Consider the following 19808-nt stretch of genomic DNA (forward strand, 5'->3'; position numbering starts at 1 on the left):
GGACAACTTTTTTTTTCCAAAATTTCGAAGGGGCAAAGGCGAGGAAGCCATCCCACATCACCTTTAACCATTTAACTGACATCATTAAATGTTTAAAGGTAAGGCGGGGATGCCTTCCCCGCCAACCCTTTGGCATTTTATCATTTTCATTGCTACTTCAAAATTTTCGATAAAAAGAGTTGCCCATTAGGCTCCAGACTCGGAATAAATAGATGCATGGGATATTCAAAGCGTTGCCCCTACAAGTCACGAGAGATTTCTCCTCCTCTAGTTCTATTTATGGTCCAGTAAAAAATATCCTACTAACTTGGCACTTCCGCCTAAGAATGGATTCTTCAATGGACTAATAATGACTATTGGCAGTCAGACAAGACAAAACATAAGTTGGGGATGACACGTGCTTGTGATCACATTTGCTACCCAAAATCACAAGAGATAATTGGTGGGTTGGTGAAGCTGAGGAGGGAGAGGGAGGGGTCAGAAAGATCTTATGAAGCTTAAAGACAATAAATAAACTAAACTGTAAGACCAACTTACGCACACCTCCACTATTTAGTTCTTGATGAAATATCTTAGGAAGCTTAAAGACAATAAATAAAAGAAATACTGATAAGACCAACTTATATGCACCTCAACTATTTAGTCTTTTATGAAATATCTTATGAAGCTTAAAGACAATAAATAAAAGAAATACTGATGAACTCTAATCTCTCTAAGTTCTTGCTTATGTCATTGACCATTAAGCCACAGTCGAAAATGCATGATGACTTGTGGGGGTTTATATTTTGGATGGGTGAAAAGGAAAAATGAGACCAATCTATAACACAAGCTAAGGTCAAATGGCAAGTGTTAAAAACTGCATTTGTGTCGGCTGGCTTATTAGACTGTACAAATGACAAATAGACCATAGTAAAGGCATACAATTCAAAACAATTCCAGATGTAAACAGAACAGATTTGCAATATAAACAATGTTTGCAGCATTGTTGGCAAACACAATAATACAGGAGATAATGTTCTTATACAAGGTAAATTAGAGACAAGAATATCAAGGGATACAAAAATAAAATGGAAAAGGCTCGTCACACTCTACCTGTCAATTCAATGACCGATTCATGCACAAGCTCTTCCAGCAACTCCCTTTCAATTTCCGTTCCTACATTGTCTAATTCTAATCTCAAATATTGAAGCCACCCCTTCCCTACAACCTCTTTCCTCACCATTCCATCCACCACCAGGCTGTTACCGTCCTCATCATCACCAAAGAGACATTTCACGTCACTAGAAAACCATTCTTTCATTCGGGTCCAGACCTGGTCCACCAATATCAATTTAGCTCCTCCTGGGAGATTATTACCGACCCCACTATGAGGCACGGCTCTTTGGCAAGTGTCTGGCCCATATCCTGCAATTTCCATCAGCGCTGCATTTACACAATCAAACACAAGTTTTCGGGTTGATCTCCTTTGTCTTCGCCTGGCCACGTGTAGTATATCCTTCTCGTTCAGATCAACATACTTTTCTCTTATTGATGGATCCAAAGGGCTTTCACGCGAATGCCACATCAATAAGAATGCATCAGATTGTACTTCATCAAGGCCAGCCACCGTTAATAATGTTTGAACAAAAGAGAAGCATTCTTTTTCTTCTTCCTCTGTCTGCCAAGTGGAAAAGGATGGTCTTAAAGGAACTGAACTGGCCGTATCTAAGCAGGAATCGTTCCATGACAGAGTACGAGAAATTGATCCTATTGGAGGAGATTTGTCAATGAGATTGCACCTTATAGGGTCAACAGACAACTTACCACCTGCTAGATTTGATCCAAACAAAGAAAGGTCAAACTAGAAGTTGCACATATAGCACATGTATCAAAAGCAAAAGGAAAAAATAGAGATTTAAGTGTTACAGGTCACATGATTTACCATGATGATCTGGCTTCGTCCTGCTAGAGGATATTGGATGTTCATCCTCTTCAAATGTTGTATCCAAAACAGATACTGGACTTGGTTGGTCCTGACTCTCACCTTGGTTTTCCAAAGGAAAAGATTTCGATACAAATAGGCCAACCTGCTAAAAGTGTAACATAAATGAGCTTTGAATTTCTTTGTAAGCAGTCAATTCGTGAAACAGTCATATCAATCATATTACAGTTGGTGAGATAGAAAGTCCCTATACACTGACAAAACCTCTTTGAACAGAATCCAAAAATGAGATTTAAGAAAAAGGTATGCAAAGAAATTACAAGGAGATGAATCAAAAAGTGAGAGAACTCCTGTTGCCTACTTTTTCGAAGAACACAGATGATAGCCATCAAACAAAAGAACCAAAAAGTAAAATGAATTGATGTTTGTTTCAGTAACCATCATATTAAAGGAATGAGGGAAAAATTGAACTGTACTAATTTCCCATTAGTTGACCCATAAAATCACACTAAGTTATCACCCGGAAAGTGTTTTTTGAGAGAGATGAGTACATTACCTCAGGAGAAATTATGCCTTTCTCCCCAAACAAATACTGGGAAGCTAGTTTGCCTGATGATTTGTGAAGATCGGCTGACGAGAACTCACGCCCCGGATCAACTTTTGCAGCACAATGTGAAGACTTAACACCAGACTGCACTTCATTGTTGGATTGCAGATGGCTCCCACTGTCTTTGCTTGGTTTTTTGTTCCTTGGGAACAACAGATTTTTCAGTGACAATTTTGTGCTTCTTGGCTTTGTTGTCTCTTCGGGCAGGTTGGGTTTTCCTGCCTCAGGACCTTGAGCATTCACATTCAACAGCGTACCAAATTCAGTCGAAGATACAGGAACAGATTTAGAACGCAAGAGGTTCCTTGGTGACTCATCAATGCCTTCAGCACTACTGGAATTGTTCATCAAGTTGGAATTTGAAGTTCCGGGCTCTTCTTTGCTAATCTCCTGCTCCATTTCTCCAGAATTCTTCGTGTCAGAAAGGGCAAGCATCTCACCTAATGTACTGGACCTTCTTCGCAGATGTCTTTGTTCTGGACAACTTCCATTAGATGCCACCATTGCCCATCTCTCTGAAAGTCGCTTCTTGGCTTCCCTGGAAACTGAAGATTCCGGGGAATAAGATGCACGGCTCAAGGAGGAGCAAGAGTAGGGCTCGACAAATCTATTAATGTAATCCCAGGAGTGCCTAAAAACGGGTGATGCGACTTCTGAATCACTGAGATTTCCTGCTGCATACTCATTTTCAGACTTGTTAAATGAACTTTCATCACCAATGTAGCCATTGGAAGACACAGAAGAAAGCAAGGTTTCATCTCTTCTGTGTCCACCAAGGTTTTCTCGCATCTTCTGTGTTATGCCCATGGCCACTTCTCCCAAATCCTGAACTTCATTATCCTCTACGTTTACATACTTCATTTGAGCTTCTGATGCTCTCGGTGATGCTGAAGATGGAGAACTTGCAGCTCTGCAGTTGGGTGTCTTGCTAAGGTTGGGTTTCAACACCACTATCCTTGTCGACTGAGGGGGATTTTCATCAATATTCCAACCTGGCGCAAGAGGGGAAATAGCACAATGGCTTTCATCTACCCCGTTTCCCTGAACCACCTGGGTGGCTCGCTTCACCTCTTTTTCATTTTTGTTTCCTGATTCACCAAATCTAATATTATCCACCATCTTTGTTGGTCTAAGAACAGTTATCCGTTTTGTCTCAGGAGGAGGAGGTACGGACTTCAACTTTTGTAACTGCTGAGAAAACATTGGATTGGGTTCTTGCAGAAACTTGAGGAATAAATCTGTGTTGGAACTTAAAACGTCCAATGCTTCTTGGAATTCCTTAGACTGGCGAAGATTTCCATCTATAGATAGGCATTTAGCTTCAATGAACTTCTGACGAACAAAAGCTACCTTCTTGTCAATACTGGTTTCTTCATGTCTTGCCTTTTGGGGAGATTTGCTTCTCACACAGTGTATCTTAGTGGGTTGCTGCCAAACTTCATACACATCTTTATATTCATCCTGTTCTGGACATTGATGAAATTCCTGATGCATTTCTTCCATCAAGGATCTGTCTTCATGCTGGCAATAACTGAAAGAGGAATCGGTATGACATCGAGAATGACCTCCAAAATGACTTCTCGTAGCTGAAACAGATCCCCGAGTTGGAAAAGCATCAAGGCCCATCAACTTGGCAACAACACTAGGTGGATTCTGGCAAGAATCAATTTCCTTGGACATCTCTTGGGCTATAAGCATCTTCATTGGTGTTCCATTTGATTTCCCGTTTGAACTGTTTCTCTTCAAATCTGAAACAATCTGCATGCACCATATCTGAGCGTTAGTATTGAAGCCAAAGTCTGTAAAAACCAGCTCATCTTGCTTCCTTAATTAATATCATCTAGCGAAAGTCTGACGATATACCATTTTTTCCTCTATTTGATCCCCAGATGGATACATCCTGACAACATCTGATTGGCTCCTCGAAAGAGAGCCTGCATTAAGACGGACCAAGTCAACACAAAGATTCAATTTCACAGTTAGCGGATGCAAAAACAATACAGCCAAATACTCAAATATCATCCATATGAATTCAAACTAGATCCAACAGTTCTTGCAGGAGCTTTTTTTAAGTGCAAGATGAAAAAAAGCTCCAGATGGAAGTCACATTTCATATACCGGTATACCATACATCCAAAATATCTTTTTCTGAACTTGGTAGCCGACTAGTCGTCTGCAAACAATACTATTTTATGCACCATTTCCAAGTTTGAAGAATCAACTCCACAAAAAAACTTCAATAGTCACTCTTTATCATTAGCCCAGAGTTTCTTGTTAATGTGGTTCTCAACAAAGCATTCAAAAAAAAATGACGGAACATAATATAGAAAAATATATAGCAAAGAAGATCATTATCACCATGTGGTTTATCAGTAAGAAGCTTGTTTCCTGCCACCCCAGAATTTAAATCGAAAAGGTTCACCATTCGTCCCAAGCATCCTGGAAAAGGTTTATCAAGATTGCAATTTTTACCATTCTCAAACCCATTCATCTCACCACCTGAGACACACACAATTAACCATGTAATCCATAGTGTTCATCAATCCATGTAAACACACAACACTAATACCCAAAGAGTAGAGATCAAATCCCAAATAATTTCAATTTTCCATACGCCAAACAGCCAAAAAAATAGGCATGTGTTCAAGTCAGCACACATAATACAACCATACAACATCGAAGCCATAAGTAGCAAGTACCTGAACTTAAAAGGACAAGATTACAAACTATAGCTTTAAAATCATAGAGAAAATCAAATATCAGACAATTTGCACCCTCATTTTGCTACCTGTAAAAGGAGACATAGATCTTTATGCTAAGGATCCCATAAGTGAAGCTACAAAAGATGCATTTTTTCAAACAACCATTAAATAGGAATATGGAGAAGTAGCTCCCGGGTGGGGAACTACTCCTTTATGATGCTAAAATGGCCTTATTGCTGCATTTCTATCGATTATTTTGGAGATACATAATTTTTCCATAGATGGTATGTCAATGAATTGACCAAGACAAACCAAGACACACAAAAAAGGCTTAAACAATTTGTTGCATATATTCCATTACACTGTTTAGACCTAGATTAAAATAAACAAAAGTCCATATATTACACAATTTAATTAGCTTATTCAACAATTTGTAGCATATATTACACTGTTTAGACCTAGATTATGCAGCTAGAAAATAAACAAGGTCCATATATTACACAAATAATTAGCTTATTCAACAATTTGTTGCATATATTACACCGTTTAAACCAAGATTAGCAGCTAGAAAATACACAAAAGTCCATATGAAACTTCAGATCAACCAGTCAAGGAAAAAAAAAACTCAGAAAAAAGGATTTTTTTTTTACAAAAATAACTAACAAACTAATTAGACGAATTCAAATAGTGAACCTAAAAAAAAAAAAAACAGAAAATTTTACAAAGAAACCTAAAAGCTAAAATCAGAAAAAAAACAAAAGAGAAAATGAAATTACGAGAAAGAGAAAAAAACAAAGAAAATCTAAATCGAATTACCTTAGAGAAGCGAGATCGGAAGAGATTATAAAAACGGCAACTGAAGATGAAAAATAAAACTTCCACTTCTGCTAAAAAATTAACTTCAATCAGATAAAATGCAGCTCCACTTGACAATGCCACCGCCAACCTCCGCAGTTTTCACACAGTAAGGTGAAAAAGTGCGTGAAAAAAATACTTAGAAAAGCTCAAAATGTAGACTTAGATAAACGTCCGGTAAGTAAGCTACCGGTGATTTTCAGTAGCCGGAAATTGAAAATTAACATTCCGATGGGAACTCGCCGGAGAGGTTGCATTTGTTTGCACCGATCATGTTGATAGAGAGAGCAGAGAGAGAGAGAGAAGTGAAAAAAGTTTGTGGATTAGTAAGAACACAAAATGAAAAAAGGTGTACTATATTAGTAATTACAATAAATTGACCTGACAAGTAAAGATCCTTATGGTTTCGGATTTTTATATTTCGACCCCACTATTTATTTCTTTCATCGAAATTGCCCCCACATAAAACGCGGCTTTGTTTACACCCAGCCATGATTTTCTAATCACACTTCTCCGCCTTAAAATAAATACCGTTTTAGCTCTTTTCGCGTTTATAAAAATAAAAGAACACTCCAATACGCCTTAAGCTCACACTATATGTGTGGTACGAAAAAAAAATAACTATAAAATTTATTATATGCGATATTATCTTGCATTTTATTTTACTAAATTGCCATATATGTTTCTAAAAAAAAAATAACAACTAATTATCATCTTAAATTTTTAATTGACATTTATTTTTTAATGGGTGTGGGTTGTTGAAGTTTGTAAAGTCATACTTATTGCATCATCAATTTAATTATATTTTGAATTTAATGTTGTGACCAATACCATAACATCAACGTTTAGAGTTTAGGTAAGTGAATCCATCAATTTAATGCATATGCATTGAGATTGATATTGTAGGTATATGTATGATTATGAGATAGCTTTCACATTTGCACAATATAGAAGTTTTAATTTAACTCAAAAATATGATTAATGACATATTGATTTAATAATATATTGACACTATTTATGTTTTAGTAGTGATATATTTTACGTATATTATATCCTTTTTAAATCTTACTTGGTGAAATTATACTTGATATATTATTTTTATATATTCAAAACTTTGATATTAACGTAATATTTATTCATTTATTTGAAACACTGACTCCTTATTTTTTTTTCTTCTTTTAGTTGAAAAGATCCATTTTTTGATTTGAATCATAAGGAAATGTCTTAATTACATTTCCAATTTTGCACAATCTTAATCATAACCAATCTTTCTAAAAATGAAAATTATGAAATTATTCAAGATTTGTCTTTTTTTTCCTCCTTATATGTTTTTGTCTTTTATGACATATCTTAACGTCCCCTCAACTTTATTTTTAAAGGCAAAAAAACAGGATGAGGATTTGTACATTTGTTTATTCAACAATCAAGAGAATCTTTAACACAAAAGAACAAAAAGATCTCCAATGCAAAGGTGAGGGATCAATAGTTGTAGTGCAATTATAAAATAGTAAAATATTAAGGGCATAGTATAAAATAATTGAATGCATATAATAAACAAGCTTTTTCTTATGATTAGTTTCATAATGAAACTCTTGGTTCATTTGTCGTTTGACTTTGTCAACTTGCTTGCAAAATCTTACATTTACTATTCATGACAGCTTTTTGAAGCATTATTATTATAGTACCAAATAAAGAGAAAAAGACGCTTTACTCAACCAAATAAATTGGCTTTTAGGCTAATTTCCAAAATAAATGGTAGCTTTACTTGTAGGTCCAGATAAATGATGACCATGTAATTCTCTATAAATCTCAAAAAGGGACTTATGACCACATATTGAAAAATAAAAAAGGAAAAATGGACCCTATCCAAGCATTTATGACACCTCCATTCTAAAATGTTACTCCTATATGAGATCACTCTCCATAATAATATGGAATTTAACATTTTTAGTAAGCCAACCAAAATTTTCTATCTCAAGTTTTTGAAAAACAATTACGTGCGAACCAAACAGTCCTTAAATATGTGACTAATAAGTTAAAAAGATGATTTAATAGTATAAAAATTTCATATACTAACGAGCTATATGAACTTTAAAAATCTTAACAACTCAATTAGTTAACTATTTAAATTTTAATAAATAACATAAATACAACCTTTTGGAAGTAATTACACTCTCTCCTACTTTTTAAATTACTTTACTCTCTCTTTCTATTAATATACATAGTATAACCGACATATACATAACATTCTGTGTATATATTAGGATTTTTGTAATATGTTTAGGGAGTTGAAATTTTTTGTAATATTGAAAACTGTATTTGTGTAATTTTTAATAAATGTTAACCTTATTAATGAGAATTTGATTTTTCACCTTATAACCTCTTCTCTTAACGTATACGATCATAGGATTTTTCACCTTTCACCATATATGTATATAATTATATATAATCATAGTATAATAATGAGGATTGATTTCTTAGCTCCACTTAGCGTTCATGAGCATTTTTTTTTTAATTCATACCACTATTGCGCATGTTTTGTCTATGATAGGGTGTGGAGTGTTCCCAATGCGACATAAAATATTGGTAAATGTTTTCTTTTTAATTCAAGATGTATAAGCAAGACAAGAGGTATAAGAATTTTTTTTTATTCCATTAATTAAAATTTTTAACCTATTGTGATTTAGCAATTTTCATTTAACAAGGTTCCAATTAATTCATATTAGAGATAATAGCTACTTGCTATTCCAGTTCAAAGTTATCTAAATGCGTAAATAGTTTAACGCCTCTGATACTATCCTGATGCAAAATATAGTATGTGTAGCTTGTATATGGTATTATCGAATGTGTTGATTTCTATTGTATCTTGGCATTTTACTATTCCTTGTCTAGACTGTTTTATTTTGAGCCTGAGATCTATCGGAAATAACCTTTCTATCTCACATCTGAGGTAGTGATATAGACTGCGTACACTTATCCTCCCTAGGCCCCATTTTGTGAGAATATACTGGTTATGTTGTTATTGTTCGACTATTTGATTAGAATCAATTATGCTTCGCTTTGAGTAGTGTTTAGGTGATTTGTGTATCTACCATAATGATAATATTGTTGAGCACCGTTATGGAAGTAGATTCGACCAAGATATGCACTTTTTCAAGAATGAAAAAAAGAAAAAAACAATTTACTTTCATTTGGTATTTTGACCTAAATTCCTCGACTCCTCAATACTCAATCAAATCCTCTTTTTTGATGTGTTAATATATTTCTACAACAACAACAACAAACCCAGTGTATTCTCACCTAGTGGGGTCTGGGGGGTAAGATGTACGCAGTCCATACCTCTACCTCTGATGAAGTAGAAAGGCTGTTTCCGATAGACCCCCGGCTCAAGGCACGAGATACCACACAAACACATAGTAAAGCACAAAAGCAGATTACATAACATAAATACGGCACCCATAAGTAATATAAAACAGAGAAAAGTAGACGAAAGCACCCAGATTCGTAATAAAACATGGAACACGGAACACGGAATCATAATAGGAACAAAACACCCACCAAGTAATTCCCTACACTAGCGACCCAAACTGGCCCTAATCCTCTGCCGTAATTCGCGTCCTCCAGACCTTCCTATCTAGGGTCATGTCCTCGGTGATGTTAATGTATTTCTACTTTCTATATTCCCGTGTTTAATAATGTCCAAACCCTTTCTTTACTATTTCGACGAAAAATACCATTGAGTGTGCAAATTATGGGTAAATTAACTTTACCTTAGGTAGTTGAGTACCTACTGATTACAGAACGCACGAGCAAGTGAAACAATTGCATTACTGTCTTTTCTGCTAGCTAACTTTTAATAATTTGCATTAAGGTAATATTTAATTTTCTCTTATCTTTAGTGGAAAATTAAGGCCAAAAGATATGTGTGTCCCTTTGTCACGGATTAGCCGTGACTTTTTCTTAATGCAAATTAACAATTCGTATTTTCCTATTAATACGTGTTGCCGCATGCAACTAATGACGTTAAATATTTTCCTAAATAGAGATGATGTTAGCTAATGCAATAAATTAATTGCATTTCAAAAAGAATTAGGGCCTTTTGGTCCCATATGAGTGATTTTCTAATTTTATACACATCAGTTTGGTTCAGTCCATTTTGACACCCATGCTATTTGAAGAACTAATTAACATAGTTCAAACAGCAAAAGGAGCCAAGGGGCACAAGGATCTTGATGCTATCCAAGTGGAAAGAATCTTAAGAGGTGACTATAATGAACAAATATATCACTCACGGGCCTAAATAGCAAGGAATTTGACCGAGCCTCTTTCCGACACTGTGCTCAGATCGTTATGGTTTTCATGCGGATAAAAACTTACCCAACAAGGAATTTCCCTACCTTAGGATCATTATTTATACAACCACCGTTCTCCGATGCTCCGCCCGCCAGCTCCCAGTCATCAGGGCACCAGCTTCCTTGACCTTCTCGCACTAAGCAGGCAGGGCGGATCCATGGTACTGGGTGGGAGTTCCCGGAAATCCAATAACTTTCGTGCGGATCTAGTATTTATATAAAGAAATCTAGTATAAGAATTATAAATTGGGAACTCATAAACATAGTGTGTTGTTGGTATAGTGGAGTAGAGGAAGTTGTAAAAGTTTTATTATCCTCTAGAGCTTAAAGCTTTATTTCTTCGAAGGACGAAAACGAAATAGGCAGAAAGACATGCCTAAATTTTTAAAAATCACAGTTTAAGCTCAAAAAATGGCAAAGCTAAAAACACCTTTTGATGCACTGCTAGGAACTGAAGAGAAATTTGAATAAAAGAGTTCATTGTTAAAGAATAGTAAGTATAAAGGTCCAGCTTGTTCACATGCTTTAAACGAGGCACTAGGATTAATACTGACTAAAGATATGTTTAGGCACAGTGATAGGAGTCATTTTGAGAAAAGATTCTTTAAATGCCAAGAGCCAAAATTAATAAGAGTTGATAAGTTCGACAAATGAGATTGACAGACATTGTATAAGGGGACCATTGTAAGACTCCACAAATGTTCTTACACATCTTTTTTTGTCTATACACATTCTTATTGTTTATTTTTTGAGGGGTATGCTTATATTCCTTGTAGTAATTGACATTTCACTGATGACCTTCAGCTTTTGGAAAGGAAAACGAACAAAAAGCGCACTGCAAGATAATATTCAACATTTGATTATTCTTTTGCTATATACTAGCTACTGCCCCAACAAGGAGTCACAAATTTATGGGAAGGTGGATAATCAAATTGGAAGGCTTCTAACTATTTTTAATAATCGTGATGTTCAAGTTAGTTTGCATGCATATTGATTAATTTTACAAGGTATCTACTATCTTCTATCAATGCCTCGATTAATTCTACGAGATATTCGCTACCTTGCTACCTCTCACTCTATCCACCAAGGCTTAGACATGTCACAAATGTGAAGAAATCACCCTAGTGTTTTTTCCATCTTAACTTGAGACCTCACGGTTTCCAACACACTTTATTGACCACTAGGTCACGCCTTCGGTACTTGTACAAACTTTTTACGAAGGAAAACGAACAAAAAGCACACTACAGGATGATATCACACACTTGACTATTCATTTGCTATGTGCAAGCTAGTACCCCATCAGGAGTCAGCAACAAGGATTTCAAGCAAAGACAAATAGGATTTTGAGAACCGAAAAGGTGTCACTAATTTATGAAGTGGTGTATATATTGAAGGCTTAACGAGAGATCTTGGGTTTTAACTCCACGCATGAAGTCGTCTTTGATAGAGAGCATTCTACCTTCAAAGTGGAACTTTTTGGCACAAATCTAGATGTCTCAGGCTCCAAAGCAGGTACCTCATGCCGGGTGGGAAACCAAAAAAAGTTGGAAGGCTTCTAATCATTTCCCAATATAAATTTATCATTAGGAACCTCCAAATCGGATAACACTACTCGTAACTTTCGCTACCCTTGCATGATAATTCAAGATATTTGACTATTCTATTGCTAGATATTAGTGTCCTACTATGGGAATAAGGAATACGAATTCAAGAAAAGACAAAAATGTTTTTGAGAAGTAAGAGTACAACTATTTGTGTGAAATGGTATAGAAACAAACTCGAAGTCTCCTAACAGTTTCCCTATACAAACAGTACTGTCATAAGAGATTGCCAACCCTCTAAACTTGGATATAATTATTCTTAGCTTTCGCTATCCTTGCCTTTTCCCAGCTACATGGTATGCACTATGCAGTGTCACGTTATATGGAAAAAAGAAAACTAATGGGGTCTTGCAGCAATGTTGTTCAGAAAGTGCCATCAGCAAATACTGTATATAATGGATACCTTTTTTAAAAGGAATCAAGAATTCAACGAGGTCTAGTATCACACGGTACGAGACTTAGTGGATAATGGACCTGCCCCTATATCCTTCTCCACTAAAATACTAGGCTTTTGTCCATGGCAGGTTTCAAACCCGTAATGTGCGCCTTGCCTGCACATCATGCGTTGCGTTTTTTATCTCAAGACCGAAATCTTGGGGATGAATGTATAGATACCTATCTGACATTTGTTTACTTAGTGAATGAAATATGGGACATCAAAATACCAGAACTACTAAATTTTCTATTTGCAACCTCAAAAAACAATGTACTACTACAGGTCCAGCTACATACCTTAATTTGGGGAATTGCCTGGTCCCAAGCCAGGAAAGTCATATGTTACCATAAAGCACTGTGTATATGGCGTTGAATGCTTCCAGAAAATGGTGGCTTGCACATAGTAGTTAATTTCAAGATAGTGCAAGAAACGCCCCGATATCAACAATGTTTTCCTAGGTGGAATTCCATTCTGTTGGGAAAAAAGAAGAAACTCTATTTGGTTTTGAACTAAATGTATTTACATGGTCCTGAATCTCAAATACGACGTAAGTATAACAGGGCCACACGAAGGATGATCACGGAGACAGAACATACCTTTAGTGGGATAGGGGGCAACCCTGCTATTCCATCATATGATTATTTACTATGATTATAAGACCTGCAGAAATATATGAGAATCTTCAGCTCCATGTCCATTCATCACAATGATCAGGGGAAATTTCTTCCACAGATGTAATCCAGCTTGCATTAGCAAGTAATAGCGATCTGCCACCAGCTTTGTCACAAGATACTTCAGAGTTGCAAGAGAACCAGATGTCAGTGTTTAATGCATGGTCAACTGATTGCGGAGCAAGTTCTCTTGGGTTTAAACTATACAAGCTGTTTTTGATCTCCTCTTGTGTTAGACCAATTGTATCTTCTCTATGAGGCAGTCTTAAAGATTGATAAGTAGATAAACCCCTCTGCAACGGGGAACTGGTTGCTGACAAGAACTTCCAGCCAAAAGTATCCAAGGCCATTGGCAAGAGGGCATCAGAATCACAATGATTCTTCTCATGATGACTGAGATATGGGACGATAGCAGTGCCGCTTGCAAATGGATCCTCAGTATTGCAATATTCCAGAAGACCTTGCTCCTCTGAGTAACATAGCAAGGGTAGATCAAACCGGTCCATTCTTGCAACTGCATAGTCCTCATGCTCAAGAATCATTCCAAAATCCTTGGAGCAGACATCAGTTGGAAAGAATTTCTGCTGAAAGCTTGTTGAACAAAAATATGGCTGCACATCAGAATATTCAGAGTTTGTAAATAAAGAGGATGAACACAATGCCAGCGCATCAAGCTTCTTTTCTGTACTCTGCTGGTAATCAACTTGCCGTGAGGTGGCTATTGGTGAATACAATTTATTCCCTCTGATAGTAGAAATGGCTAATACAGGATCATTGTCCTCTTCATTGAAATCCCAATCCAAGAAATAGTTTTGCGCTCCTCTACTTACAGGTACATATGCACTATGAAGTCTATCTGGTAGGAAATGATCAGCAAGCCCATGACGCTCAAAGGATAAGGAAGGCGATGAATCACTCTGATCCCACAAATTTATAGTTATTTTGTTGTTTGAAATTTGACTATTATCTGCATCTTCATAGTGCAAACCAGCTTCCAAATCAAAGCCAATGGGATGAAAAGAAGAAGTGAAGTCATCCAACTCTGGGGTAACTCTCTCCTCTGGCCTACCAAAGAAATTACTGGGACAGCAATCATCCTCGCTCATCCTATATTCTGGTGCTGTAACATCTTCTATGTGCCTTGAAAGAGGTCGTGAGTTTGCATGATCTGGCTTAGCATATGCAAGTGAGCTAGTACTTGCATTTTCCCCTTTCCTGACCTGTGAATCCCAGAAACCCTGAAATTTCAACAGAAGTCAAGAAAAAGAAAATAACTTAAACTTATATGGTTGCTGAAAAAGCTAAGAGATCATACTTCATCCTCCTTCCTTCCAGGGAACAGCCGCTTGAGAAGTGCAGAAACCAAATCAAACCTGGAAACCTAAGTCAACTTGAGATGGAACTTATCAAGATACAAAAGCAACTGAAAACCTTAATATGGATGACCTTTCAGAATTGAGTTTTTCGACGTTAAGAAACAATTCATTTGCTCGCTGACAAAGTTTCTGCCTCTTTGCTGCAAAAATCCCATTACCAGAGTACTGAGTCCCTAAGAATGATAAGATGTAAATGTCTCTGAACAGATGTTTATGTTTTCGTCTAAGTCTAATCAAATGCCCGTTAACTGATAAAAAGAAAGCACCATAACCAGTTGACTGAGTTTAACAAAAACAGTCAGCTAACAATAACATAACAACAGAACACAGACAAAACAAGACACAGATATGATTCCCCACCTTATAAAAACAATGGAGCACATATTCAAACAGACAAGCTCGCATTCTTGTTTCATCATGGATAAAAAAGCCTCCTCTTGAGGTCTTGCTGCTGTGCAAAAAACTATGGCCATAAGAGTGCTAACATAAGGAACGTGGTAGATTGACCTTAATCTAGCTCGAACGACTTAAAGACTATGTTGAGAAAGAAAGAATAACAGCAAGATTCTGGTCTTAGTGTCAAGGATTCAGTAATATCATTCCCTGGCTATGTTGCTCGAACTCTTAAAAATGTCATAAAGCGTGTGTTGGATCCTCCAAAAGTAGTATTTTTGGAGGATCCGACATGGGTGCGGCACCATTTTCAGAGAGTCCATGCAAGATAGTTCCCTAGTGCTTCATTTTCCTTCTTTTCTTGGATAAATATAAATGTTCAGTAATGAAGCAGCCATTCTAGTTCTTCCCCAATCCACCTCATAAGGCGATATTTACCCATGGAAAGTGAGAGGTGAGGGATGATAGTGTAATTATGCATTCAGTATCATTTTTTCAGAAAGAATTGAAAACCTGAATGATTTGATGGACCCGCAAGGGGTGACAGCTGCAAATCTGAATCTACACGAGTCACTGCAGTTGGGAGTGAAAAGTACTTAAGTTTTGTCTCCTTTGATATGCCTGCATTTTGGTGTACTGCGAAGATCGTCAAAATTAGTAATTGACCATACAGAGTCAGATGCTTGTACTACTTGTATGTGGTATAATCTGCTTCCTACCTATGACACCATCAACAGGTGAAAAGGACAGGCATTCATTACTCTGATATTTCTTTTCTGCTTGAATTGGGATTTTAAGGTCCTTATTTGGGTACTTCAGCACGTTGTATATGCTTGTTGTGTCTGCATATTCAGCATAATTAGTTAAACCCTTCAAATAGAAGGTGGTTCCTAAATAAAATAAAGAAAGTTGAATTTGCTTAGAGTTTTTGGGGAACAAGAAAGTTTACTATTTACAAATCAAAATGCAAACCACCTGAGATACAATTACTAGGTTGAGAGATCTTTGGAAGTTTACTCCCTCTATGGAGAAGATCTGGATTGCTAGGGCCAATGTTCTTTTTCAACTTCTTGAAGAAAGCATACTCTGAAGTTTTGGGTGTATCAGCTGCACTAACGATACTATTATTTCTTACAGAATTTAGAGGGATAAAGATGAAGCAGTTAACATCTTCTGAAATAATAAACTGATTAGGACATGGGTAGTAATAAAAGGGGATCGTCAAGAAAAGAACAATCTTACAATTGGGGTTGCGAGCTGTCCGATATTTTTTGGATAATGCAACTCTTCCAGCATTTGGAAGAGGATCTGCTTCGTTATCTGGGGATGTGACCTTTTTCTCCTTGATCACATCTAACAGTGAAGTACTACAAATGTTATGAATAGTAAGGGGGGCAAAGGGTGGGTACAGGTCAAATATCAAGCACAAAATGTTAACATGATAATAAATAAGATATAGGAAAAAATGTCCAAACAAATCAAATCAAAATGCAAGAAACTAACGAAGACATACAATATCTTATACAAAGACAATGAATTAATAATATATCCATGGTAAGTCTGGCTCTCTCCATTTAATCCAAAAGCAAAACTCATATGTGGATGCTGAGTGCAGATACTTGCCAGGATCTCAAATGGTTTAGGTTCATATCATCTTACTGCTAGTAAAATACCGTCCACATGAAACACATCAATATAAAAAAGGGCAAAAAAGAGACTTCATGAATAAGGAAGAAGTTTTATAAAATCTCCTGTGCTTACATCAGAACTTCAATCAATTGAGGGTAATCAGAGAAATTTATTGTAATCACCTACAAATCAATTATATCCAATATTCATCTGGTTTGGCAGAGGAAATAAGCTACTTTCTTCTTAGAAATCTTGCTTCAAGACACATTTCTACTGCTATTAAGAGTAAGATACTGAAGCTTATACGGAGCCAACAACAACATACCCAGTGAAATCCCACAAGTGGAGTCTAGGGAGGGTGGAGTGTATGCAGACCTTACCACTACCTTTTAGAGGTAGAGAGGTTGCTTCTGAAAGACCCTCGGCTCGAGTATAGCAAATCATAGAAGGTATGAAAAGGAAAACGTCATAGAAAAAACAGCAACTAATAAGGAAACAGTAACCACTACAAAATAGTGCAATAACTGAAACACTAGATACTAATCGAAATCAAAAGCAAGACACTACAAGAATAAGGATAACAGTACAACAGCCGCCGCCAAGCCTATGCCCGTCGAAAAGCAATACAATACTCCACTACCTGCTAACCGTCTACCCTAATATGTGACCTCCATACCCTCCCTAAGGTCATGTCCTTGATAAGCTGAAGTTGCTCCATGTCCAATCTAATCACCTCTCCCCAATACATTTCGGCCAACCTCTACCTCTCCTCGTACCTACTGTATCCAACCTCTCGCACCTCCTCACTGGGGCATCTACACTTCTCCTCTCTTCACATGCCCAAACCATCTCAAAAAATGAAACAAATAAAATCCAACAAATAGGTGAAGCTACACATGCAATATGACATATACATATCAATACATCATTGCTGAAAAACAACTCAGACTCATGGTGCTGAAGGACCTCATATTGTTCACATTCTTAGTATCTCGATGTTCCGCTTAACATATTGCAGCAACGTATCAATTCTGAAAGTGCAAGCAAAATGCAGCAAGAATAAGGAAAAAGGTAGAATCTAAGACCTTCTTCATACATGGTTGGACTATGATCAATTGAGGTAGCCTTGAGTTAAACAGTTAAAATTGAAAACTTCAATGGGACTCAACCAAAGTCATTCTGTTCAATATGTATAACCTATTTTGTGATTTGAAAAGTCCACAATAACCCGCCTCTCGTAAGCTAATTCGCTCGGACTCGTGTGTCCGATACAGGTATGAATCTACTGGTTGGATCGTCCATGACCTAAATTTTAAGATTCTGGGCACAGATCCAGGTATGGATGCAAGTAGGAAGATTTGGCTAAAAATAATTCAAATATATCCAGATTATGGGACATTGTGTGGGAAAGTTACAAAAGGTATTCCAAGGCAAAAATATTGATCAGAGGAGAATTCCAAAAGGAAAAAGTCTGATACATAAATTTCTATATACAAGCTTATTTCATTTTCTTCAATTTCATCTTAGCTTTTGTTTTGATACCAGATAATCATATGTATCCGTCCCGAATTTCCCTGTTGATTTTGCTAAAAGCACCCAAAATCAGTTGACCAAATTCGTTGCGGATGCCGCACCCATACCCACGTCACCGATGCCGCACCAAACGTGAAGAGTACAAGCAACTTAGCTCGTAAGAAATTATTATTGCAATTGCAACAGGTCCATTTGCCAGCATTATCTGCAGTAGCAGATCATCATACGCATGCCATTTCACAATCAATCACGCCGATATTTATAAGGTGAATCAACACATTATAAACCGGTAGCTGAAAATAAAATTGTAGAAGAACCAAAAGACAAACACAGTCATTATTATTTCAATTCATGCAGAGACATAAGTTGTAACTATATTACTAGTGTTTGATTCAGAAACAGATCCATTTGCCAACATTTCTGCAGTAGCAGATCATCATACGCATACCATTTCACAATCAATCGCGCCAATATTTATAAGGTGGATCAACACATTATAAACCAGTAGCTGAAACTAAAATTGCAGAAGATCCAAACGAGAAACACAATCAATGATATTTTTTTAAAAAAAAAAAAACGGAAACAATTAAGTTCATTGTCAGTACCAAATCGGTCATCATCATTGAAGCCTCCAGCTGAAGAATTTAGGGTTTTAGGTGGACTTTTAACAGCGGATTTGAATCTTCGCCTCATTACGTTGAGCTGATTGTTCTGCTAAAAGTCAAATTTGACCAAGCTTTTCAAATTTGAAACCCTTTGATTTATAAAGAAGAAGAAAAGAAGAAAAGGTGGGCGCCAAATTGGTTCAATTTGCGCGGTTGGGACTTGGGCCTGTGGATTGGACTTGGACCATGTTAATTCAAGCCCAGTTATTTCTTTCTAAAATGAAAGAAAAAGAAAGGAATGGGAAAACAGCATAAATCCAGACAGTTTGAAACTTAATTACAGAAAATCCTGATATTTTGCATAATTATTGAAAAATCTGATTTTGGATCCGTCGAGATACATAATTAGCTCCTGATATATCCATCGAAGATACAATTTTTTTGATTTTGGGTTTGTCGAGATACGGAAACAACCTCTCTACTTTTTCAGAAGTAGCGGTATGGACTGCGTACATTTTACCCTCCACAAACCCCACTTGGTGGGAATTCACTGGATTTGTTGTTGTTGTTGTTGTTATGGGTCTGTCGAGATACATAATTAGCTTCCCAATACATTCAACGAAGATACATAATTAGTTGAGATTTTTGTAAATTACTTTGCAAGGGTAAGAAATTGTGTAAATATGATAAGTTAAGGTGTATGTTTATGTTATTTTTCCAATTTGGAACACCTTATAACCACAATTATTTATTGTTCCTAATTTACATTTTACAATTTTACTTGAGCTAAGTATCTTATCAACAATCTATCTGCCCTCGTAAGGTAAAGATGAGTTGTGTACACACTGTTTTGTTTAAGTTTTATTGTGAATTACACTAGCGTATTATTGTAGTAAAAAAGAATCAAAAGTGTATATTCCAATTAATTAAAAATTAAATGTATTTAATAAAATATCATTAAAACTCAAATTGAAAAAACCCAATAAATGAGGACCAAAAATGCTTTGAGCTCTGAAAGGTATATGCCTTGTTCAATTTATCAAAATGTGTATAATATATATTGAATGTATATATTTGTGTTTTCAAAAGTAGTATAATAATATGTAATGTATAGATATTGTATGTAT

The 19808-nt window shown here is 36.3% G+C and overlaps 2 protein-coding genes across 13 annotated transcripts; both read right to left on the minus strand.

The window, feature by feature from the left end:
* Positions 1–942: 942 nt before the first annotated feature.
* LOC107875319 lies at positions 943–6477 on the minus strand. 7 transcript variants are annotated; one of them, XM_047414279.1, is made up of 6 exons: positions 6047–6477; positions 4887–5027; positions 4392–4462; positions 2478–4286; positions 1922–2066; positions 943–1806 (listed from the first exon to the last, which is right to left on the minus strand). In XM_047414279.1, exons 2-6 carry the CDS (start codon positions 5017–5019, stop codon positions 1082–1084), a joined length of 2883 nt encoding a protein of 960 aa, XP_047270235.1. In that variant the 5' UTR covers positions 5020–5027; positions 6047–6477; the 3' UTR covers positions 943–1081. The 7 variants fall into 7 exon arrangements, with proteins under 7 accessions (XP_047270235.1, XP_047270238.1, XP_047270237.1 ...); XM_047414282.1 differs by having other exon boundaries at positions 4887–4967; positions 6047–6470; XM_047414281.1 differs by having other exon boundaries at positions 943–1809; positions 4887–4967; positions 6047–6470.
* A 6437-nt stretch (positions 6478–12914) lies between these two features.
* LOC107875318 lies at positions 12915–18818 on the minus strand. Of its 6 annotated transcripts, none has more exons than XR_007056882.1 (8): positions 18682–18818; positions 15890–16267; positions 15634–15756; positions 15428–15550; positions 14592–14694; positions 14461–14518; positions 13071–14383; positions 12915–12945 (listed from the first exon to the last, which is right to left on the minus strand). XR_007056882.1 is itself a non-coding variant. In XM_047414285.1 (8 exons), the coding sequence occupies exons 1-8, from the start codon at positions 18767–18769 to the stop codon at positions 13157–13159; spliced, it is 1932 nt and encodes a 643-aa protein (XP_047270241.1). In that variant the 5' UTR covers positions 18770–18818; the 3' UTR covers positions 12915–13156. The 6 variants fall into 6 exon arrangements, 5 of the variants coding, with proteins under 5 accessions (XP_047270241.1, XP_016577470.2, XP_047270240.1 ...); XM_047414285.1 differs by having other exon boundaries at positions 12915–14383; positions 14592–14661; positions 15890–16021; positions 16157–16267; XM_016721984.2 differs by having other exon boundaries at positions 12915–14383; positions 15890–16021; positions 16157–16267.
* Between the last annotated feature and the right edge of the window lie 990 nt (positions 18819–19808).

Source organism: Capsicum annuum, chromosome 6 (assembly GCF_002878395.1).
Source record: "Capsicum annuum cultivar UCD-10X-F1 chromosome 6, UCD10Xv1.1, whole genome shotgun sequence".
Taxonomy (NCBI): Eukaryota; Viridiplantae; Streptophyta; class Magnoliopsida; order Solanales; family Solanaceae; genus Capsicum; species Capsicum annuum.